Below are 24,839 nucleotides of genomic sequence, written 5' to 3' on the forward strand. Positions count from 1 at the left end.
ACAAAGTAGGCTCAAGTCAGAGAGGCCTACGGAGACTTACCGGAGACTGTAGGAAGAGACATCTCCTAGAAACCCAGATATCCACTCCTGCAGTGTCACTGAGCGTGAGCTAGTCTTCCCCACGACCAGACCACAGGGGGCGCAGTTCGAGACTCGACATCCCGGCCAAGAACCGAGTGTGGCCGTTGTACGTTTACTCTCCCACCCGTATTAGTGTTGTACCTACACTTATAAAGGACTGTTCTCTCTCCATCGTGACTCATCGTGGAACCAGGACCCGCTAAAGGACATTCCAGGACTCTCGCAGACACTGGAACCCAGGACCCATCTCGGACCAGGATACCGCCGGATTCAAGCGTTCAGGCCGGAATGCCACCACCATCTTCACAGAGACTGATCCTCAACACCGCCAGACTGATAAGTTTGATACCTTCGTACCTCCCTCAACCCTTTAATGTCCCTGCTATACCTACGTCCACCAAACTCAGTTCTATTATCCTTATTCCCCTCATTTACCCTCTCCGTGCGTGGAGTAACGCTGTCTCATTAAATTCCCCTGTTAACCCTTGTTCTGCCTCTGACCGTTACTGCATCCTGGTACCTCCTCACAATTTCATAGAATGTTATAGAATGTTACAGTTGGAAGGGATCTCCAGGGTCATCGTGTCCAACCCCCTGCTCAAGGCAGGATTCAATAAACCATCTCAGACAGATGTCTGTCCAGCCTTTGTCTGAAGACTTCCATTGAAGGAGGACGCACCATGTCTCGCAGCAGTCTGTTCCACTCAATGATCACCCTCACAGTCAAAAAAGTTTAATCTAATCTGTATCTTCTCCCTTTCAGTTTCGTTCCATTGCTTCTTGTGTTTCCATGTACAAATGAGAATAATGATGATCCCTCTACACTGTGACAGCCCTCCAGATATTTGTAGACAGCTACTAGGTCTCCTCTTAGCTAAACATTCCCAGATCCTTTAAGGGTATGTTTCCACGGTCAGGAAACGCTGCTTGTTTGACGCTGCGCAGAGCTGCAGCGTCAAACAAGCAGCGTCCAGATGTTCCAGCATAGTGGAGGGGATTTTATGAAATCCCGTCTCCACTATGCGTGGAAACCCGCACGCGGCGGCCCTGCGACTCCGGACATGCTGCGCGTCTTTTCAGATCGCAGCATGTCCGTACACCTTGCGGGGACGCAGCGTCCCCGCAAGGCATATCACAGGGCGCTATGGGAGAGAGCGATCATCCCGGATGTGAAGAGTTAACACATCCGGCATGATCGCGTCCCAGAAAGGGGGCGGGGCTTCGCCGCTGCGGCGATACCGCCGGCCATCCTGACAGTGGAAACATACCCTAATCGTTCCTCACAGGACATACTTAGCAGTCTGCTCACCATCCTGGTCGCTCTTCTCTGAATTTGCTCAAAAATGTGATGCCTAGAACTGGACCCAGTATTCCAGATGACCAAGGAGGAGTAGAGGGGGATAATTACTTCACGTGATTATTTGTATATATGGAAGTCTCAAAAATTGCAGAGCATGTTCATAGAGGTAGTCACTTCATATATATTCGACTCCTTTAAAAATCAATATAAAGTCAAGGCAATATAACATGTTCTTCATTTTCCACTTCCACTCCTGGGTCTGACATTACTTCTTAGTCTGACCACTTTCTGCATCATGGGAAGCCTTGCGCCCCCCCGGTTTACAATGCCGCTGTCATAGGGCTGGTGTTTAGTTAAACAGTGGTTTTGTCACAGACAGGATATCTTCTAAACAAAAGTTCAAAGTCTATGCGAGAACATGGGATGGGTGGGTGTTCCCACCATACTGTTAATCATTACAGGTTCCTGTGTTTTTGGAAAAGCGCACTGCTTATCTCGGTTGATATAATATTTTCTGCATACCAAACTTTTTGGGATGTTCGCCAACTAAAACGATGGAGACAAAGTTATGGGATGGGGTGTCGATAGGAGCTGCCCTTCTGCCCCACGGCATGCAGAAACGTTCAGAGTTTTAATGTTAGCCCTAGAGGTGATCTGTCCTACAGAACTGTGGACACAACGAAAGAAGTCACATTATGTAAAGGGCCATTAACATAAAACACAGCAAAAAAAACAGTCTCTGCAATCGCTAATTAAAACCTGACAATTGTACATACTTTTTACAACTTTCCTTTTATTTTAGATTTTTTTTTAATTCCCTATTCTTTATATGATAATAGGGGAGTCAACTTGCCTGAGCTTGTTACAAGCATGTACAGCAGCTAAACGGATCAAAGACTAAAATACACTATTTTGGGAGTGTTTTCTAGGTAGCCTGTGTGATATGCATAATATTCAAAGTGCGGGGAGTGGGATGAGGTGAGCTGTGACACCACCTATTGTGAATGGTGGATCCTGTGTTATCTACTGTATATAGAGGTGTTATCAGTCATTGTACAGGAGGAGGAGGAGGTGAGCTGAGATATCACCTATTGTGACTGGTGGATCCTGTGTTTATATAGAGGTGTTATCAGTCATTGTACAGGAGGAGGAGGAGGTGAGCTGTGGCATCACCTATTGTGAATGGCGGATCCTGTGTAATCTACTGTATATAGACGTGTTATCAGTCATTGTACAGGAGGAGGAGGTGAGCTGTGATATCACCTATTGTGAATGGTGGATCCTGTGTTATCTACTGTATATAGAGGTGTTATCAGTCATTGTACAGGAGGAGGAGGGCAAGGAGGTGAGCTGTGATATCACCTATTGTGAATGGTGGATCCTGTGTTATCTACTGTATATAGAGGTGTTATCAGTCATTGTACAGGAGGAGGAGGTGAGCTGTGACATCACCTATTGTGAATGGTGGATCCTGTGTTATCTACTGTTTATAGAGGTGTTATCAGTCATTGTACAGGAGGAGGAGGTGAGCTGTGATATCACCTATTTTGAACGGTGGATCCTGTGTTATCTACTGTATATAGAGGTGTTATCAGTCATTATACAGGAGGAGGAGGTGAGCTCTGATATCACCTATTGTGAATGGTGGATCCTGTGTTATCTACTGTATATAGAGGTGTTATCAGCCATTGTACAGGAGGAGGAGGTGAGCTGTGACATCACCTATTGTGAATGGTGGATCCTGTGTTATCTGCTGTATATAGAGGTGTTATTCTTTGTACAGGAGGAGGAGGTGAACTGTGACCATCACCTATTGTCAATGTCTGTCCGCTCTTTCATCCTTCTCTGCTAGACTTCAAAAACTTAATATGGACAAAACAGAATTCATCATCATTCCCCCATCTCACTCAACTCTCCCAACAGACCTATCCATTACAGTAAACGGCTGCCCACTCTCCCCAGTCCCACAAGCTCACTGCCTCGGGGTAATCCTCGAATCTGATCTCTCCTTCAAACCACATATCCAAGCCCTTTCCACCTCCTGCCGACTTCAACTCAAAAGCACCTCCCGAATCCGTACATTCCTTAACCAAGAATCTGTAAAAACCCTAGTCCATGCCCTCATCATCTCCCGCCTTGACTACTGCAACCTCCTGCTCTGTGGCCTACCCTCTAACACTCTTGCACCCCTCCAATCTATTCTAAACTCTGCTGCCCGACTAATCCACCTGTCCCCCCGCTATTCCCCGGCCTCTCCCTTCTGTCAATCCCTTCACTGCCAATTCAATTGCCCAGAGACTCCAGTACAATACCCTAACCATGACATACAAAGCCATCCACAACCTGTCTCCTCCATACATCTGTGACCTCGTCTCCCGTTACTTACCTGCACGCAACCTCCGATCCGCACAAGATCTCCTTCTCTACTCCCCTGTTATCTCCTCTTCCCACAATCGCATACAAGATTTCTCTCGCGCATCCCCCTAACTCTGGAACTCTCTACAACAACATATCAGACTCTCACCTACCATCGAAACCTTCAAAAAGAACCTGAAGACCTACCTCCTCCGACAAGCCTACAACCTACAGTAACCACCGATCAACCAAACCACTGCACAACCAGCTCTATCCTCACCTACTGTATTCTCACCCATCCCTTGTAGATTGTGAGCCCTCGCGGGCAGGGTCCTCTGTTGTGAAATTGGATTTTCGGCTCCCCCGGTGGCCACTGGTGGAATTGAACTGGTGTGCATCATCCCCTCTGTTCACCTGTTCCCATCAGGATGTGGGAGTCGCTATTTGGCCTTGCTCCTCTGTCGCTTCCATGCCGGTCAACATTGTAATCAGAAGCCTTTCTGTGCATGTTCCTGCTGCTAGACAACTTCCAGCTAAGTTGGACTTTTGTCCTTGTTTGTTTTTGCATTTTGTTCCAGTTCACAGCTGTAGTTTCGTTTCTGTGTCTGGAAAGCTCTTGTGATCTGAAATTGCCACTCTGATGTTATGAGTTAATACTAGAGTCTTAAAGTAATTTCAGGATGGTATTTTGATAGGGTTTTCAGCTGACCATGAAGGTGTCCTTTCTGTCTTCCTGCTATCTAGTAAGCGGACCTCAATTTTGCTAAACCTATTTTCATACTACGTTTGTTATTTCATCTAAAATCACCGCCAATATATGTGGGGGCCTCTGTCTGCCTTTCGGGGAAATTTCTCTAGAGGTGAGCCAGGACTATATTTTCCTCTGCCAGGATTAGTTAGTCCTCCGGCCGGCGCTGGGCGTCTAGGGATAAAACGCAGGCTACGCTACCCGGCTACTGTTAGTTGTGCGGCAGGTTTAGTTCATGGTCAGTTTAGTTTCCATCCTTCCAAGAGCTAGTTCTTATGTTTGCTGGGCTATGTTCTCTTGCCATTGAGAACCATACCAGTCCTCTCTCCTCCTGGACCAGTCATGACTTGTATTGATTAAGATTATTGTACTTGTTTTTTATTATGTATACTCCTCCTCACATGTAAAGAGCCATGGAATAAATGGTGCTGTAATAATAAAACTAATAATTATTATTATTATTATTGATGCTGTGTTATCTACTGTATAAAAAAGTTATCAGTCATTGTACAGAAGGGGAGAAGGTAGGAGAAGTAGACCAAAAGCTCCTCAAAATCTAGACATCAAAGAAATTCTGGAACAAATGAGAATACATTCTGAGCTTCATAGCCTTACATTGAGAAAGTGAGCTCAGCACCACACAGTGATCCAGCAGCTTACAGATGTGGTAACGGCATGCTGGAAGAGACTGAGAAGCCGCTGAAACATGAGTATTTATTACTTCATTACACTTACACAAATGATCCATAACAAACAGCCAAATAAAGAAAAAAAAAATCACTGCATTGTAACTTAAAGAGTGTACCCTAAGGGTAAATTCCCAGGGGACATTTCCATTGAGGTTTTTCTTTCATCAGAATGATTGAGTGCTGCTTGTTTGCAATGCATTTTGGCCTTCATAACCACAGCATTGCATTGCGGCACAGACTCCACTCTCTGATGCAATCCTTCTTCAGGATAGCTTTTCCAGTTTTCCCACAAACAAAGTACATTTTAATTAATAGATCTTGGAATAAAAATAAGTTCCACAATTGGATGAGTTTAATTATGAGCGAGCCCATGGATATTCAGATTTGCCAGGTTCAGCTGGACTTTTTAAAAGGTCCGATTCGATAACCGAACTTGACCCCGCTGCCGAACTCCATCTAAGTCAATGGGCACCCAAGCTTCAGTGCTGTAAAATGGCTGAAAAATTGCAGGAGTAAGGGCTTGGGGGCTGCAAAAGGAAGCAAAAAGGGGGTAAGAGCAGGACAAGTGCCCTGCACAAAAAGTGGATATGAAAATGCTAAACCCCTTTACCTACCCCCCCTAAGCCTGTTTTCACCTTCATGACCAGTCTAAGTTTTACAATTCTGACCAATGTCAATGTATGAGATAATAATTTTGAAACACTTCAACGGATCCCAGTGATTCCGAGGCTGTTTTTTCATGACATTTTGTACTTTATGATAGTGGTAACATTTTTTCAATATGACTTGCTTCTCTGAAGTTTCTAACATTGAGCTGTGAAAATAAAATAAACATTTTCCCACAAAAATGTTTTTAACCCCAAATTTTGCATTTTCATAAGGCTAACAGGACAAATTGCACCATACAATTTGTTGTGCAATTTCACTTGAGTACGCAGATACTCAATATGTGAAGAAAACTAGTGTTTAGGCACGGCAGGGCTTGGAAGGAAAGGAGCACCATTAGACTTTTTGAATGCAAAATTTGCTGGAATAAATTAGCGGATGCCATGTTGCATTTGGAGAGCCCCTGATGTGTCAGAACAGTGGAAACCCCCCACAAATGACAGCATTTTGGAAACTAGACCCCTCAGGGAACTTATCTAGATGTGTGGTGAGCACTTTTAACCCCCAACGTGCTTCTCAAAAAACTTTATAACATTGAGCCGTGAAAAAAAAAAAAATCAAATCACATTTATCCCACAAAAATGATTTTTAGCCCAAAATTTTGCATTTTCATAAGGGTAACAGGAGAAATTCACCAGTCACTTTGTTGTGAAATTTCTCCTGTATGCCGATACCACATATGTGGGGGAAAACTACTGTTTGGGTGCACAGTAGTGCTCAGAAAGGAAGGAGTGACGTTTTGGAACATAGACATTGATGGAATTGTGTGCGGGTGTCATGTTGTGTTTGGAGAGTCCCTGGTGTGTTTAAACAGTAGAAAACCCCCACAAGTGATCCCATTTTGGAAATTAGACCCCTCAAGGAATTTATCTAGATGTGTGGTGAACACCATTGACCCCCCAAATGCTTCACAGAATTTTACAACGTTGATCTGCGAAAATGAATTTAAAAAAAAGTGTTTTTTCACACAACTTTTGTTTTAACCCCAAATATTTTTACTTTTACAAGGATAGCAGGAGAAAATGGACCTCAAAATTTGTTGTGCAATCTCTCCTGAGTATAACGATATCCCATATGTGGACAAAAACTACTTTTGAGGCACAGTGCAAAGTTCGGAAGGGAAGAGGCGCCATACTGGAGTTCAGATTTTGCTGAAATTGTTTGAGGGTGCCATGTCACATTGGCAGAGCCCCTGAGGTGCCAGAACAGAATAAACCCCCATATATGACCTAATTTTACAAAATTCACTCCCCAATTAATTAATCTAGGGGTGCAGTGATCATATTGACACCACAGGTGCCTCACAGAACTTTATACTGTTGGGTGTCTAAGAAAGAATAAACTACATTTTTACCACTAAAATGCTGTGTTTAATTTTTCTAAGGGCTAATAGAAAAATGGACCTTACGTTGTTGAAAAAAAAATCTCTTCGAGTGGGTCAATACCCTACATGTAAACGCAAAATACTTTCCAAGCACTGTGCATGGCTCAGAAGTGAAGGCGCGCCATATTATAGTGCAAATTTTACTGTTCTGGTTTGGCGATGCCATGACCCACTGGCAGAGTCCATGAGGTGCCAGAACAGCAGAACTCCTCATAAGTGACCCCATGTCACAAAATGCACCTCTTCATGAATTAATCTATGGGTGTAGTGATCACATTGACACCACAGGTATGTCACGGAATTGTATACCATTGGGCTGTGAAGAAAAAATAATTATACTTTTACCACAGAAAATGTGTTTTAGCCCCAGAGTTTACGTTTTCCCAAGGAGAACTGGGTAAAATATGGCACTAAAATTTTCCTAGAATAGTTTGCAGACTCCATATACAGAGCCCCTAATTGCTAGAAGAGCAGAATCCGACTCAAGTGACTCCATCTTGAAAAACACACCCCTTTGGGAATTTATCTACAGTTGTAATGATTTTAACTCCATTTGTGCTTTCCAGAAACAAGCAGCAGTGGAAGTTACTGAGTAAATTGCAAACTGCCATTGTAGTGACCAGTACGTTGTAGTGACCAGCACGCTGTAGTGACCAGCACGCTGTAGTGACCAGCTCATGCTTCTGGAGACACTCACTTGTAAATTAGGCAGACTCTCATCACTACAGAAATGTCAAAAATGTGGACGCTAAAAGTGGTTTAGGCACACTGGAGCTCAGAAGTGAGGGGGCATTTGGATTTGGGAGCAAAGAATTAGCTGGATTTCTTTTGGGGTGGGAAGAGCCATAGCGCTTTTTCAGAGCCTTTGTGCTACCAGTAACGTGGAAGCCCTATATTTCTATTGAAAGGTGATGAACCTGAGCGGGGACTTGCTATTTTGTGGATTGAGTTGAAGCCTTTATTGTTGAAGCCTTTATTGGGAGCATTTTACATAACGTTTGGGATCACATTTATCCTGCGCTCTATGCTGAGAAATTATATCGGGGTTTCCATTTAAAGGGAACATGTCACCCCCAAATTCGAAGGTGAGCTAAGCCCACCAGCATCAGGGGCTTATCTACAGCATTCTGGAATGCTGTAGACAAGCCCACGATGTATCCTAAAAGATGAGAAAAAAAGGCTAGATTATACTCACCCAGGGGCGATCCCGGTACGATGGGCGTCGCGGTCCGGGGCCTCCCATCTTCTTACGATGACGTCCTCTTCTTGTCTTCACGCTGCGGCTCCGGCGCAGGCGTACTTTATCTCCCTGTTGAGGGCAGAGCAAAGTACTGCATTGCGCAGGAGCTAGGCCTCTCTGACCTTTCCTGGCGCCTGCGCACTGCAGAACTTTGCTCTGCCCTCAACAGGGAGATAAAGTATGCCTGCCCAGAGCCGCAGCGTGAAGACAAGAAGAGGACGTCATCTGATGAAGATAGGAGGTGCCGGACCGGACAGCAGCGGGACCGCCCCTGGGTGAGTATAATCTAACTTCTTTTTCTCATCTTTTAGAATACATCGGGGGCTTATCTACAGCATTACAGAATGCTGCAGATAAGCCCCTGATGATGGTGGGCTTAGCTCACCTTCGATTTTGGGGGTGACAGGTTCCCTTTAAATTGGCGAGTGATGTGATCCAGATTAAACCCTCACTCATGATAATGAGGCATCAGAGTTACTCTGGACTCCGTCTGGCCTCTTTTTAGGCATTCACAAAACCATGGTGGACCGCGTTTTTATGAACACCTAAAAAGATGGACACCGCTGGATCATCTTCCACCAGGGATTTCGTCTGAATCACGTATTTCAGAGAATTACTCGGAAACCCCGGTGTAAGCGCTCAACACAGAACGCAAGGTAAATCTGAGCTGAGCCTTACTGCGATCTTTGAGAGGCAGAATGAACAAATGAGCAATAGGTGAAGAATTGGTTTTAATTTTTACACCATTCCACGTGTGGTATAAGTGATTAGGCGACTTTATTCTTCGGGTCGCGGCAATGCCGGCAAGCCGATACTTGCGCCCTGTAAATTATCACCTGGGTGAATCACAGCTCATTAGTTTGGAGATTATTTTAGTGCCTATATCAATCTCATTTGGCCCCCCACTCCATCACGGTGTCTGCTTGGGTTGTGCTGTCAGTTGCACTTCTCATATATATTTATTTTGGGATACACTCCTATTATAGGTTTAACCAACCACTCATCTGTCTGCTGTTTGATCCCAGTCCACAGCCCCTGTACGTTGTGCGATTTGTCCCCCAAACAGAGAAGTTTAAGGCCAACCTACTGTTGTTTCCCCCTGGCTGTGCTGAAGTTGGTGGTGCAGGTCTTACTATGACCGGACGACGAGGCAGTGGAGGAAGCGGAGGAGAAGGAAGCAACCTGGACACAAAAATTCAGCAATCCTAGGTGGTGGTAGGACAAGAGCTAGATGCCTTCCGCCTCTGTCCCAGCCACAACTACATTTACTCAGTGGGCAGTTAGGGAAGTGTAGTGCCCCTGGCCGTGCTTACTAGTCCAGGTATTGGTGGTCATGTAGACCTTGCCACAAATGGCGTTGCACAGTGCGCACCTGATTTGGTCTGCAACATGTTTGTGCAGGGCAACCTGGAAAAGTAGTGGCGGTTGAGAACAACATACTGTAGGACAACCACCACCATCATTTTTCTACAGCTGTCCGTCTCCACCAGCCGGAATGGCAGCATTTGAAAGTCCAACAATTTGGGAATGCCATCATTCAGGACCATTGCTCATGGGTGGCATCTCTTTTCTCGCTCGTGGGCTTGGGGGTATGGAAAGCCAAACACTTCCATGGGATGGTGTGGAGATGCTCGGTGACACTGGTGGTAGTGGTGATGCTGTCACATCCTCTCTTTTTGGGGAGGCAGGTGGCCCTGTTGATCGTGAGCGGGAGAAAGGCAAAGACTGCAGCAGAAGAGTGAGCAGGAGGAGCCTCAGATCTGTCATGCTTTTTAAGGGGTGTACTCCACTGCACCTCGTGCTTGGAATTCAGATGCCTTGTCACACAGGTGGTGCTCAGGCTCAGCACATGTATGCCTCACTTCAGGGTCTAAGCACAGTGTGCAAACCACCTGTTGCTTGTCGGCAGCATATTCCCTGAAGAAATGCCATTCAGGGAGCTCTTTGGAACGGTTTTTGGTGTGCCTACATTAGCAGAGCGGTGGGAAGTAGCAGCCAATGTACTGGCTAGGGTCCGCCTTTGCATCCTGCTCCCTGTTTTGCAGTGCTCATTGGCACGGGGAACATTTCACGGGTGGAGAGAAGAATAGATTTAATGAAATTTCAACCAATTCTTGAAGCAAACATAACACCATCTGTAAAAAAAAAGCTGAAGTTGAAAAGAGGATGGCTTCTACAAATGGATAATGGTCCTAAACACACACATCAAAATCCACACTTAGACTACATCAAAAGGCACAAGCTGAAGGTTTTACAATGGCCCTCACCGTCCCCTAATCTGAACATCATTGAAAATCTGTGGCTAGACCTCAAAAGAGTAAAGGATGCAAGACGGCCCAGGAATCTCACAGAACTGGCAGAATTTTCAAAGGAAGAATGGATGAAAATCCCTGAAACAAGAATTGAAAGACTCTTGGCTGGCTGCAAAAAGTGTTTACAAGCTGGGATACTTTCAAACGTGGGTGCTACTAGGTACTAACCATGCAGGGGCCCCAAAGGAAATGTGTCATCTGTAAACTTTAGGCCTTTTAGAGATCATTTCATCTTCACATTTTCACAATAACAGTAATTTTGACCAAGGGTGCCCAAACTTTTACCTGCCACTGGATATGATCCTTGTTGCATGGTGCATTGTCCTGTTACATATGCCATGCAGTAAACTGCTATTATGGAGGCATGGACTTAGTAGGCGACAATGGTCAGGTAAGGCTAGGTGCACACTCTATCTATGCACTCAGCCTACAGTATACATCCAGAACAGTTTTTTTTTTTTTACATTAGGTCCCTATGGTGACTGTATGTCTTAGAATTCATCCTGACTGTGACACAACTAATGGACATCTATGGTGACTTCTTGGCCTGGGTGGATTGGACGGGTTGTTACCAACATCTGGTGAGAATTTCAGGTCAATAGCACCTTTAGAAATAGATTTACTTAGATAGTAAATAGATTGGTAACGTGTTCAACACTTATTTCACCCACTTTATATCTTAACATAATAAGCCTAGCTTCCCGGTTATCAGACAATATCCTTTGTTGCATACATTTCTAACACTTGTATAGAGGCAGACGACAATAGATCAGTGTGTACAATATAAATGGCAGCTTGTAAAATAGACATACGGTAAGTGCACCACAATATAAACCAACATAAGCACCATATAGCAATAATGATAATGGTGTGTCATGTCACTGAGTGGCCTAGCGGATACTTTAATTGAGCCTTATGGTGTGCTAACACGGGAGTCCCGAAAGAGTGCTCTCTTCTACACTAGACGAGAAAGCTGTTGGGTTAATGTTTGCTCGCCATCGCTGAGAATGGTCTTGGCTTTGACAAGTTATATATAACACGCTCTTGAATCAGTCCTCAGAGATGGGTAAGTGCCGCCTGCGGAGCAGCGACTGTTCTCAGAAACATTCTCCAGCTACGATGAGAGCCGTGTCGGGAGAGGGTCTGCATACGGCGTCCTGAGGCAGCCCGCCTCAGTTTAGTAATTACGGCCTGCAATTACACCCTCTCATGGAAGTCTGTGTTTGCAGTATATACAGAGCCTATAGAGAGGATTTCACCCCCTCGTATAACACCACTGAGTCACGGTGGATTCATTACTTGTTTTTGACATTGATCAGTAAAATAACATGGAGTCTTTTTGTTGAGTTTTCAGAGCAGAAACTCCTAATTTTTGAGGAAGATTTTCCTCTCAGTTTCTGCTAAAAAAACAAAAACTTCAGTGTCGAACAATCAGAAACTAAGTGTGCATGGTGTCCTCTGTCCTAAAATGCAGGCTTTCTTGGTGGCTTTTTACTATATTTTTTTTAACGGGTGTATCTGGGACTTTACAAACGAACATTTAAGCCGTAACAGGCAGGTAGTTGCTACTTACCTACCTGTTGTGCCCGGCGCCGTTAATCCCCGGCACAGACCGCTCCTGCCGGAGATTCAGCTGCCTCTGCTGACGTGACGGAGCGGCACTTTCCAGATAATTCTGACTGACAGCCAGCTCCTCCAGTTAGGCAGCAGGGATCCGGCTGTCAGTCAGAATGACCTTGGCAGTCCCGCCTCACTGACAGCGTGGACTGGGAAATAATCTAACGCTCTGCAGACCTGATGTCAGCAGAGGCAGCTGAATCCCCAGCAGGAGCGGTCTGTAACTGTTCTGTGCCAGGGAAGGACAGCGCCGGGCACAACAGGCAGGTAAGTAGCAACTACCTGCCTGTTAATGCATAGATACATTTTTTGTTTTTTTGCAAAGTCCCGGATACCCCCTTTAAGAGAGCGGGTGTCATCCCAATGAGCAGGATACATTTTTTTAAACAAGGATTCCAAATCCTGGAGTGGTTAAAACAAGTGACCAAAAACTGAACACATGCACAGAAATATGTTTTTCCATAGACATGCATATGTTCATTTTTGTTAAGTTTTTGGGGGGGTTTTCAGGTAGTTTCTGCAGCGGAAAAATGACGTCATAAAACCTTTTAAAAACCATCAAACGTATGAACATATGCATGTCTATGGAAAAACCACATTAAAAGAAGTGACAAACAAGCGCACAGTAACCACTTCGGGGTTCGGAAACCTTGGTTAAAAAAAAAAAAATCTATCATGTTCATTTTTCCACCCAGAAGCTGTCCGCTCTCCTAATAAAAAGACAGCAGCGGCAGCGCTGCCCCAAAAACCATGGCTTCTTCCTGAGAACTTTAAAAGCAGCTTTTTTTTCCTGAAGAGGTTTTGAAAACTGCCAAGTGAATAAACTAAAGTGCGAGTCAATTCTCTGAAGTGTATCCTGGAGGAAACCTCTCCAACCAAACAAGGCGCTGTCCACTGAAAAGGACAATTTAGGAAAAAAAAAACTCTTCAAAACCTTCTCCAAAAAAAGAGCGCATCCTGAAGAAGTTTCCACTTGAAAAACTCATGATTTTTGAACCACTCCAAAAAACTCCATCTAAACGTAGCCCAAGGCTATCTGTACACGGAGGATTTGTGGACCAAAAACTAGTTATGTGCACACAGCATCTTGTGGTTTTTTGTTTTTGTTTTTACATTGCTGTGTACGATGTTACTTTTTTTCCGGGGATTTTCTCCTCTTTTTCAGGCAGTTTCTAGACAGAATCCATCTACAAAAGATGCGGCGTGCACATCGCCACTAAGTAGAAACTCTCCAATTCCTCCAGAAGAACCTCAAAACTTCTATAAGAGCCAAACGATGCTAAATATTTAATGAAACCAAATTAGAAAAATTATTTTTAGCCCAATATACACACATTTAAGTGATAAAAATTGCCCCTTAACATGTCCCATCTCTCCTAAGGACAAACCTGCATGTAAAGGTTGACACTGCAGCCTTGCAGCGCTGGGGTCCTGGGTTCAGATCCCGCCAAGGACAACATCTGCAAGGAGTTTGTATGTTCTCCCAGGGTTCGGTGGGTTTCCTCCGGGTTTTCCAGTTTCCCCCCACACTCCAAGGCCAGGATCTATTTTATACAAGCGGTTTCCTCTGCACACATGGGTATACTTTTCTTTTTTTTACCTGCGTTTCTCAGGAATCGGTGCTGGTAGTCATTGACCACTCTGCTGACGGGGTCGTAGAAGCCATCCCCACAATCATAACAGCCTTCCGGGATTTGTCGAGGGGGATCCAAGTTTGTAAGTTGGGAGCGACCTAAAGATCAAAACAGAGATTTCCCATCCATCTTATTTCCTGCGTCCCTGGACAGTGCGATCCCCACCGCTTCATGTCGTCATTGCACCATGATGACGTGTCGCTTGGAAAGCACCCGCCACCGTCACATGGAGCTGGACGCCACTTGGAGCCTTTACTCACATTGCTACTAAAATCCGATATTTTCTGTTTTGCTTTTCTTCCCGCTTTACAGATACAATGCGAAAGCAACAACTAAAATCCACGTGCATATTGTCCAATGCATTAAAATCCACGATAAACTTTTCGCGTGCTACATGTAGATTTATTGTGGATTTTGCTAAGGATTTGCCATGGATTTTATCTTCTGCATAAAATCCACCATGAAAATCTGATGTATGAATTGAAATTCTGTGGACTTAAAATCTGCATCGCCTTTGGAAATACACTCCTCAACATTGAAATTGCTGCAAGAAAGAAAAGTTGTGGAATTATGGAAATGACGTGATGGATATATTATATAGATAGATATAGAAAATATTCAATTTATTCAGAATTGAATATGAGCGCCACTTGCAGGAATCCCAGCACTTACAGCCTCGCCGGCTATTAATGAGGTTATTAATGGTCGTGTGAGGAAAGTTCTGCTGAATGCTCTCGGGCAAATCATCAAGATCTGCTGCTGGCAGCTCCTGTGTAATCATTGACCAATGACATCCCAGATGTGCTCGATGGGACATAAGTGTGGAGACGCTGCAGCCAAAGGAGCAGGTTCAAGCCATACAGACAGGTCATAGAATACCAAACATACAGCCTGGTGCTGTCGGGATGATGCTGGGACATTTTGGAGATACGCCTGTACCACTGGTTCCACTTTGGATCCATTCTGTGCTGCAAGTGAAATTAAACGTCACATACCAAGTGTAAAGCACGACATTGGGCAATGAGCCAGACGTCCAGCAATATGTTCCATTGACATCATGAAATCATCCTCAAAGACTATCATGGTGGAGAACAAGATGACATGGAGGCTGGAATGGAGGTCTATCCTCTTCAGCGATGATTCCTGCTTTTGTCTTGCACTCAATGTTAGCCGGGGATAAGTCTGGAGACCACATGGCCACGAAGAGACCTTCACAGAAAAATGTCACACCAGTCCTACTCCCAGGATTATGGTGTGGGGTAGAACAATATATGGTAGCCAGTCCCCTCTAGTCTTCATTCTAGGTATACTAACAATTTGGCAGTACATTGATTTGATGGTGGAACCAGTGGTCCAGCGATTTCTCCAAACTGACACAGGAGCCATGTTTCAACACAACAACTTGCTTGTGCTACTTTGAGCAGACTGTGTGGCCTAAACTTGCTACCATGGTCTCTGGACTTATCTCCTATCGTGCATACAGTGGAGGAAGTAAGTATTTGATCCCTTGCTGATTTTCTATGTTTGCCCACTGACAAAGACAGGAACAGTCTAAAACTTTAAGGGTAGGTTAATTTTAACATTGAGAGATAGAATATCAAAAATAAAATCCAGAAAATCACATTGTATAAATTATATAAATATACTTGCATTTTGCAGTGAGAAATAAGTATTTGATCCCTCTGGCAAACAAGAATTAATACTTGGTTGCAAAACCCTAGTTGGCACGCACAGCAGTCAGATGTTTTTTGTAGTTGATGATGAGGCTTGTGCACGTCAGGAGGGATTTTGCTCCACTCCTCTTCGCAGATCATCTCTAAATCATTAAGATTTTGAGGCTGTCGCTCGGCAACTCGGAGCTTCAACTCCATCCATAGGTTTTCTATGGGATTAAGGTCTGGAGACTGGCTAGGCCACTCCATGACCTTAGAAAGCTCTTTGGTCTTGCCCATGTTGTAGAGGTTAGAGTCTGACTGATTAATTGAGTTTGTGGACAGGAGTCTTTTATAAAAGTGACTATGTAAGACAGCTGTCTTTAGTGCAGGTAACGAGTTGATTAGGAGCGTCTAACTGGTCTGTAGGAGCCAGAACTCTTAATGGTTAGTAGGGGATCAAATACTTATTTCTCAGTGTAAAACGCAAATACATTTTTATAATTTATACAATGTGATTTTCTGGATTTTATATTTGATATTCTATCTCTCAATGTTAATATTAACCTACCCTTAAAGTTATAGACTGTTCATGTCTTTGTCAGTGGGCAAACTTACAAAATCAGCAAGGGATTATTTCCTTCACTGTATGTGAGACATTCTTGGTCAGCAATTGCAAAAGGAGCTGCCAGCAGCGGATTTTGATAATTTGCCCAAATGCATTCAGAGCGGCAGAACATTGCTCAGATGACCATTAGTAGCCATCACCTGTCAGTGCGGGGATTCCTGCACCTGGTGCTCATATCGGATACTGAATAAATTGAGATGTTTTGAAAATGTTGTTTCCATTTTTTCATCATTTGCAGATCAATAACATGTCTGTCCATCCTGTGATTTCCATATCTCCATGATGATATTTCGCTCTTGGGGTTGCAATTTTAAATATTGAGGAGAATGGATGAAATTTGTTCGCACCCCATCAACTTTGCTGCTACTATAATATTCTGTGAATATCACTCACAAATCAAAATCCAAGGAGTATAGTCGTACCTGCGGGCTTCAGGCCGTTACAGATTTCAGTATAAAACCGTCTGTCATAACCATCGCAGTAACGCCATTTCTCCTTTTCATACTGAAGTCCATCCGCAAAGGTATATTTACCCTAGAAAATATCAAAGGGATAAAAATATGTAAGAAAAATTGTTTGTAAAATCCACTTCCCCCATGTTGTCCCAATCCAAAAATAAAATTAAAAAAAAAAAAAATTAAAAACCAAACATATTTGTCACTACTGCATCCTAAATGGTCTTATATGATTAATTAACACTTACAGGCATAAAGAATAAAAGAAAAAAAAAAAAAAAAGGTGGAACACAAGAATTGCCATTTTTCAGTCACCGCAGCTGAACCCAAAAGTGCAATGAAAAGTTGATGAAAACATTGCATGTACCTCAAAATAGTATCACTAAAACGACAGCTCATCATGGAAAAAAACAAGGGAAATATAAAAGCGTTACGGTCCAGGAAAATGTCGACAAATCTAGTTTTTTTATTTTGTTTTTTTTAACAACAAAAATTCAAAAAAAACAAATCTACAAGTTCGGTATTGCTAGAACTGTTTGGACCTGCATAGTATCCTAGCCATATAATTTTTACTGAAAACACTATAAAACATTAAAAAAAAAAAAATATGGCAGAATAACATTTTATTAATTATCCTTTTACCTCGAATATTTCCCCCTTTTTCCATTACAAAGATTGGTAAAGTAAATGGTGTCATTCAAAACTACAATTTGTCCCACACAGAAAAAAAGGTCTTAACAGCCAAGTATATGCATGCAAAGATAAAATAGTTATGCTTCTTGGAGGAGAAAAAAACTAAACTAAAGCGCAAAAATTAAAATTCGCCCAGTCAAGGAGTTAAACAATCGCTCAAAAGTATTCAAGTGGCTAAATAATTTTCTCTATATATAAATCATATTAAAGGGAGTCTGTCACCAGGTTTTCACCACCTAATCTGAGAGCAGCGTAATGTAGGGGCAGAGACCCCGATTCCAGTGATGTATCATTTACTGGGCTACTTGCTGTAGTTTTGATAAAATCCCTGTTTTATATCCAGCTCTCTGAATGTTGAGCTCTGTATAACCCCGCCCACACCACTGATTGGTTGCTTTCTGTGTACACTGTGCATAGGCAGAGAGATACAAATCAGTGGTGGAGGCGGGGTTATACAGAGCTCATGAACATAGAGGCCTACATGGCAGCAGGGTTACTAGTCCTCTAGTGATAATCTCCTGTTGATAAATCTGTGATTTTATCGAAAAATACAGCAAGTAGCCCAGTAAGTGACACATCGCTGGAATCAGGGTACCTGCCCCTACATTATGCTGCTCTCAGATTTGGGGTAAAAACCTGGTGACAAAATCCTTTTAAATGCTGTAACATTGACGTACATCAATATATTTACTATCAGCATAGCATGTTAAGATCTGTAATATTGCACCATATTGGACCCATAAATTAGTTGAATATTCTGCTGATGTAATATTGAGTCATAAGCGAGGCAATCAACTGTGGCATGTTGTCCCTCCTGGTTCAGTGCTAGGGCCCCGGCTCTTCTCCACCTACACCTTTGGCCTGGGACAGCTCATAGCATCTCACGGTTTTCAGTATCATCTCTTTGCCGACAACACACAGATCTACATCTCTGGACAAGATATCACCACCCTCCTAACCAGAATCCCTCAATGTCTGTCCGCTATTTCATCCTTCTTCTCCGCTAGATTTCTAAAACTTAATATGGACAAAACAGAATTCATTGTCCTTCCCCATCTAACGTGACCCCCCCAACAAACCTATCCATTACAGTAAACGGCTGCCCACTCTCCCCAGTCCCACAAGCTCGCTGCCTCGGGGTAATCCTTGACACTGATCTCTCCTTCACACCACATATTCAAGCCCTTTCCACTTCCTGCCGCCTTCAACTCAAAAACATCTCCCGAATCCGTACATTCCTAAACCAAGAATCTGCAAAAACCCTAGTCCATGCCCTCATCATCTCCCGCCTCAACTACTGTAACCTCCTGCTCTGTGGCCTGTTGTGAATTCCGCTCTTGGGCTCCCTCCGGTGGTTATAAGTAGCATTTTTGTGAGTTCTGCTCTTGGGCTCCCTCCTGTGGTTTTGAGTGGTATGGCTGCTTCTTGGATTTAGCATCAGCAGCTGTTTTCACTGATCGTCTTTCTGGCTCTGCTATATTAGTCTGGCCTTTTCCCTAATTCAATGCCAGTTGTCAATTGTTGAGCTTGGAGTCATGGCTCTCTGAGGATTTCCCTGTCACTCTGACCATTTCAGCAAAGCTAAGTCCTTGCTTGTCTTTTTGCAGTTCACTTGTTGTGGACTTTGTTGTTTAGCACTTTCTATGTTTTGCTCATTTGTCCAGCTTATCAGTATGTATCTAGTCAGCTAAGCTGGAAGCTCTGGGCAGCAGAGTTTGCCCTCCACACCTTTAGTCAGGTGTGGAGATTTTTGCATTTCTCTGCGGTGGACTTTTTCTAGTTTTTATTACTGACCGCACAGTGTTCTGTCCTGTACTAATTCTTTCTAGCTAGTAGTGGCCTCCTTTGCTAAATCTTGTTTCATACTACGTATGTCATTTCCTTCTCCTCTCACAGTCATTATTTGTGGGGGGCTGTCCTATCCTTTGGGGATTTTCTCTGAGGCAAGATAGCTTTCCTGCTTCTACCTTTAGGGGTAGCTAGATCTCCGGCTGTGACGAGGTGTCCAGGGAGTGACAGGAACATCCCACGGCTACTGCTAGTGTCTGTGTTAAGGACTGCGGTCGGTATAGTTACCACCTGCTCAGAGCTAGTCGCATGTCGCTCCTTAATCACCAGACCATAACAGTGGCCTCCCCTCTAACACTCTCGCACCCCTCCAATCTATTCTAAACTCAGCTGCCTGACTAATCCACCTGTCCCCCCGCTATTCCCCAGCCTCTCCCCTCTGCCAATCCCTTCACTGGCTCCCCATTACCCAGAGACTCCAGTACAAAAGCCTAACCGTGACGTACAAAGCCATCCACAACCTGTCTCCTCCATACATCTGTGACCTCGTCTGCCGGTACTTACCTACACGCAACCTCCGATCCTCACAAGATCTCCTTCTCTACTCCCCTCTTATCTCCTCTTCCTACAATCACATACAAGATTTCTACCGCACATCACCCCTACTCTGGAACTCTCTACCACAACATATCAGACTCTCACCTACCATCGAAACCTTCTAAAAGAGCCTGAAGACCCACCTCTTCCGACAAGCCTACAACCTGCAGTAACCACCGATCCACCAAACCGCTGCATGACCAGCTCTATCCTCACCTACTGTATTCTCACCCATCCCTTGTAGATTGTGAGCCCTCGCGGGCAGGGTCCTCTCTCCTCCTGTACCAGTCGTGACTTGTATTGTGTAAGATTATTGTACTTGTTTTTATGTATACCCTTCCTCACATGTAAAGCGCCATGGAATAAATGGCGCTATAATTCCATTATTTTACCTCTAATGCAATACCAGAATCCCACTGCGCCTCATATTTACTCCCATTTGGAAAGTAGAGCGTTCCTTGCCCGTGAAACATGCCGTCCTTCATCTCCCCCTCATAGCGGGTTTCTGTAGGGAGGATATATTCTCCTTTACCCTCCAGTCTGCAAGAAATAATATCAGAGGCATTTTATTACAACAGGTTCCATTTATTTGGACTACTATATACAAGTGCTTCTCACTAAACTAGAATATCATCAAAGCTAATTTATTTCAGTTCTTCAATACAAAAAGTGAAACTCCTATATTCTAGAGTCATTACACACAGAGTGATCTATTTCTAGTGTTTATTTCTGTTAAAGTTGATGATTACGGCTTACAGCCAATGAAAACCCAAAAGTCATTATCTCAGTAAATTAGAATAATTAACAAAAAACACCTGTAAAGGCTCCTAAGTGTTTATAAAGGTCCCTTAGTCTGTTTCAGTAGGCTTCACAATCATGGGGAAGACTGCTGACCTGGCAGATGTCCAGAAGGCAGTCAGTGACACACTCCACAAGGAGGGGAAGCCACAAAAGGTCATTGCTAAAGCAGCTGGCTACTCACTCCCATTTGATAAAGCAAGCAGGCGAAAAGCGCATCAGAGGAAGCAAGGAAGGCTGTAGTGGTCTGGACCTACCATGGGTAAGCTGGTGCTTTTTCTTATGGCATGCTACGTTATAGGAACATAGGTATATCCTACAACTATGTCTTCTACTTGGCGCCATTTGCATTCACCCTTATTGTGATCTCTTTTTTACCTCGCTTCCAAAGGGTCTTATGCTGACCCTTAGCCTCTTCCTTGCCTACAGTGCCTTGCGAAAGTATTCGGCCCCCTTGAACTTTTCAACCTTTTCCCACATATCATGCTTCAAACATAAAGATACCAAATGTTAATTTTTGGTGAAGAATCAACAACAAGTGGAACACAATTGTGAAGTTGAACGAAATTTATTGGTTATTTTAAATTTTTGTGGAAAATCAAAAACTGAAAAGTGGGGCGTGCAATATTATTCGGCCCCTTTAACGTAATACATTGTTGCGCCACCTTTTGCTGCGATTACAAGTCGCTTGGGGTATGTCTCTATCAGTTTTGTACATCGAGAGACTGAAATTCTTGCCCATTCTTCCTTGGCAAACAGCTCGAGCTCAGTGAGGTTTGATGGAGATCGTTTGTGAACAGCAGTTTTCAGCTCTTTCCACAGATTCTCTATTGGATTGAGGATTTGACTCTGACTTGGCCATACTAACACCTGGATACGTTTATTTGTGAACCATTCCATTGTAGATTTTGCTTTATGTTTGGGATCACTGTCTTGTTGGAAGACAAATCTCCGTCCCAGTCTCAGGTCTTTTTCAGACTCCAACAGGTTTTCTTCAAGAATGGTCCTGTATTTGGCTCCATCCATCTTCCCATCAATTTTAACCATCTTCCCTATCCCTGCTGAAGAAAAGCCCAAACCATGATGCTGCCACCACCGTGTTTGACAGTGGGGATGGTGTGTTCAGGGTTATGAGCTGTGTTGCCTTTACGCCAAACATATCGTTTGGAATTGTTGCCAAAAAGTTTGATTTTGGTTTCATCTGACCAGAGCACCTTCTTCCACATGTTTGGTGTGTCTCCCAGGTGGCTTGTTGCAAACTTTAAACAACACTTTTTATGGATATCTTTGAGAAATGGCTTTCTTCTGGCAACTCTTCCATAAAGGCCAGAGTTGTGCAGTGTACAACTGATTGTTGTCCTATGGACAGACTGTGCCACCTCAGCTGTAGATCTCTGCAGTTCATCCAGAACGATCATGGGCCTCTTGGCTGCATCTCTGATCAGTCTTCTCCTTGTTTGAGATGAAAGTTTAGAGGGACGGCCGGGTCTTGGTAGATTTGTAGTGGTATGATACTCCTTCCATTTCAATATGATCGCTTGCACAGTGCTCCTTGGGATGTTTAAAGTTTTGGAAATCATTTTGTATCCAAATCCGGCTTTAAACTTCTCCACAACAGTATCACGGACCTGCCTGTTGTGTTCCTTGGTCTTCATGATGCTCTCTGTTCTTCAAGCAGAACCCTGAGACTATCACAGAGCAGGTGCATTTATACGGAGACTAAATTACACACAGGTGGATTATATTTATCATCATTAGGCATTTAGGACAACATTGGATCATTCAGAGATCCACAAGGAACTTCTGGAGTGAGTTTGCTGCACTGAAAGTTTTTGATTTTCCACAAAAATTTTAAATAACCAATAAATTTTGTTCAACTTCACAATTGTGTTCCACTTGTTGTTGATTCTTCATCAAAAATTTACATTTGGTATCTTTATGTTTGAAGCAGGATATGTGGGAAAAGGTTGAAAAGTTCAAGGGTGCCGAATACTTTCGCAAGGCACTGTACATTGCAGATCGCCCTGGATGAAGCAGCACCTGCTACACGGAGAAAGACCCGACACAGACAACGGCAGCCCTGGCACATGATGCAAACATGCTTTCTTCAGCATTGCTCATGGTGCGCTGAGCGTCAGTGGAGAAAAATTGCTTTCAGCAGAGGATTTCATCCACTATAAGTTCATGCTTAAAACTTCATCTGGCCTAACATTCCTACTTCACTTCACTAGCTAACAATCCAAAATGACTTTTTGAAACCTTACACTCCCTGCTAAGCCCTAAAGCACAGGCCCCATTACCAACCTGTCAGGAGTGTGTCACGCCGACCTGGGAGATCTGGGGGTAGAATATCACTGCATATTGTGAAATGTAAATCTTCCATTTAGCCTGTGTGTTTGGATACCACATTAAATTAATATGGCTTCCTTGGGTGCTGAAGAGGTTAATGACCCTTTTATGCTGGTCAGAAACTTGCAGCTAAATTTCAGCTGCTTCTAATCTGGTCATTACCTCTCCCTATAAAACCTAGCCAGACCCTCTCTGTCCTGCCGGTGAAAGCGCTGCTTCCTTGCTCCTAGGAGCTGTGCTGAATAGGAGACCAGGGCTGTGGAGTCAGTAAGCCAAACCTCCTACTCCTCAATTTCCATGACACCGACTCCGCCAAAATGGGCTCCGACTCCACAGCCCTATAGGAGACCGTCGTTGCTATTGGATATTTGTCTTCCTGTGCAGTGTTCTGAAGCTAAGTAGTTCAAGTTTGGAGTTGTGGTGTTCTGTAGTTTGCTGTTGACCCTGGCCTCTCTAACTTTAAGAGTACCCACGGGCATGGATAGTTTTTCCCAGCTCCAGAGACAATTTGAGGCCCCTCTTCCTTACTGAAGACCTTCACAGCGTGACACAACCTCAGTGGTGAGGATCTGGCCACTCATTTCCTTGAAAAAAAAATCAACCATATCCATCAGGACATTTCTGCCCGATCTCCTCAGTACCTGGATCCCCTTACATGCCGCACTTCAAGCTCACTTGCCATGTTTGAGCCAGTTACAGAAAAAGTTAGCCGGCCCCTTGCTTCCTCTCTGCCTACTACCGTGACCCTATTCCCTCACATCTCCAGCAGTCTCTCACTGGTTGCCATCACTTGCCTAACTAAAATATTTAACCTCTCCTTCTTCAGGTATTATTCCGTTTTCTTTCAAACACGCCATCATAACCCCTTTACTTAAAGAAAACAAAACTGTTCTGCTAACTACAGACCCATCTCTAATTTTCCCATATCTAAACTGGAACGCTTGGTCCACTCCCGTCTTATCCGCTATCTCTCAGATAACTCTCTTCTTCACCCTCTACAATCTGGTTTCCGATCTTTACACTCTACTGAAACTGCCCTCACTAAAGTCTCTAATGATTTACTAACAGCTAAATCCAATGGTCACTGCTCCCTGCTGATTCTCCTGGATCTCTCTGTTGCTTTTTGACACTGTGGATCACCAGCTCTTCCTCACTATGCTCTGCTCCATCGGCCTCAAGGACACCGTTCTCTCCTGGTTCTCCTCCTACCTCTCCTTCACTGTATCCTTTCCCGACTCTCTTTCTCCTCTCCTCGTCCCCTTACTATCCGGGGTTCCTCAGGGCTCAGTCCTAAGCCCCCCCCTCTTTCTATACACCACCCCTATTAGTCAAACAATCAGTAGATTTGGGTTCCAGCACCATCTCTATGCTGACAACACCCACTTATACACATTATCTCCTGACATCAGCCCCAGCCGAATACAAAATACCAAAGATTGTCTGTCTGCTGTCTCTAACTTAATGTCCTCCCTTTATCTGACACTGAATCTCTCCAAAACTAAACTTCTTGTGTTTCATCCTTCTACTAACCTCACTCTACCCGACACTGAAATTACCCTGGAGGGTTCAACCATAACTCCCCAGCAGCTCGCCCACTGTCTTGGGGTCATATGTGACACAGAACTTTCCTTTACTCCCTACATCTGATCACTCACTCGCCCTTGTCACCTGCATCTTAAAAACATCTCCAGAATCCGACCTTTCGTCACCTGTGAAACTGCTAAATCTCTGTATTTCTTATTCATTCTCGTCTGGACTACTGCAACTCTCTTCTGATCGTTCTCCCTCTAACCAAACGTTCTCCTCAACAATCCGTCCAGAATGCGGCAGCTAGAGTTGTATTTGTGTCCAGC

At 43.9% G+C, this 24,839-nt stretch overlaps 1 protein-coding gene across 4 annotated transcripts in view; it reads right to left on the reverse strand.

The window, feature by feature from the left end:
• MORN5 (MORN repeat containing 5) overlaps positions 1 to 24,839 on the reverse strand; it is a 46,141-nt gene that overhangs the window by 18,116 nt on the left and 3,186 nt on the right. For 2 of the 4 annotated variants that reach the window (XM_077283494.1, XM_077283491.1), the window contains 3 exons: positions 20,232 to 20,379; positions 16,729 to 16,840; positions 13,993 to 14,124 (listed from right to left, as the gene is read on the reverse strand). In XM_077283494.1, the coding sequence (XP_077139609.1) occupies positions 13,993 to 14,124; positions 16,729 to 16,840; positions 20,232 to 20,379 (392 nt within the window). Of the gene's footprint in view, positions 1 to 5,185; positions 5,701 to 10,451; positions 10,599 to 13,992; positions 14,125 to 16,728; positions 16,841 to 20,231; positions 20,380 to 24,839 lie in introns of those variants that run through there. The other 2 variants (XM_077283492.1, XM_077283493.1) reach the window with 2 other exon arrangements.

This window comes from Ranitomeya variabilis, chromosome 2, assembly GCF_051348905.1.
Source record: "Ranitomeya variabilis isolate aRanVar5 chromosome 2, aRanVar5.hap1, whole genome shotgun sequence".
Classification (NCBI taxonomy): domain Eukaryota; kingdom Metazoa; phylum Chordata; class Amphibia; order Anura; family Dendrobatidae; genus Ranitomeya; species Ranitomeya variabilis.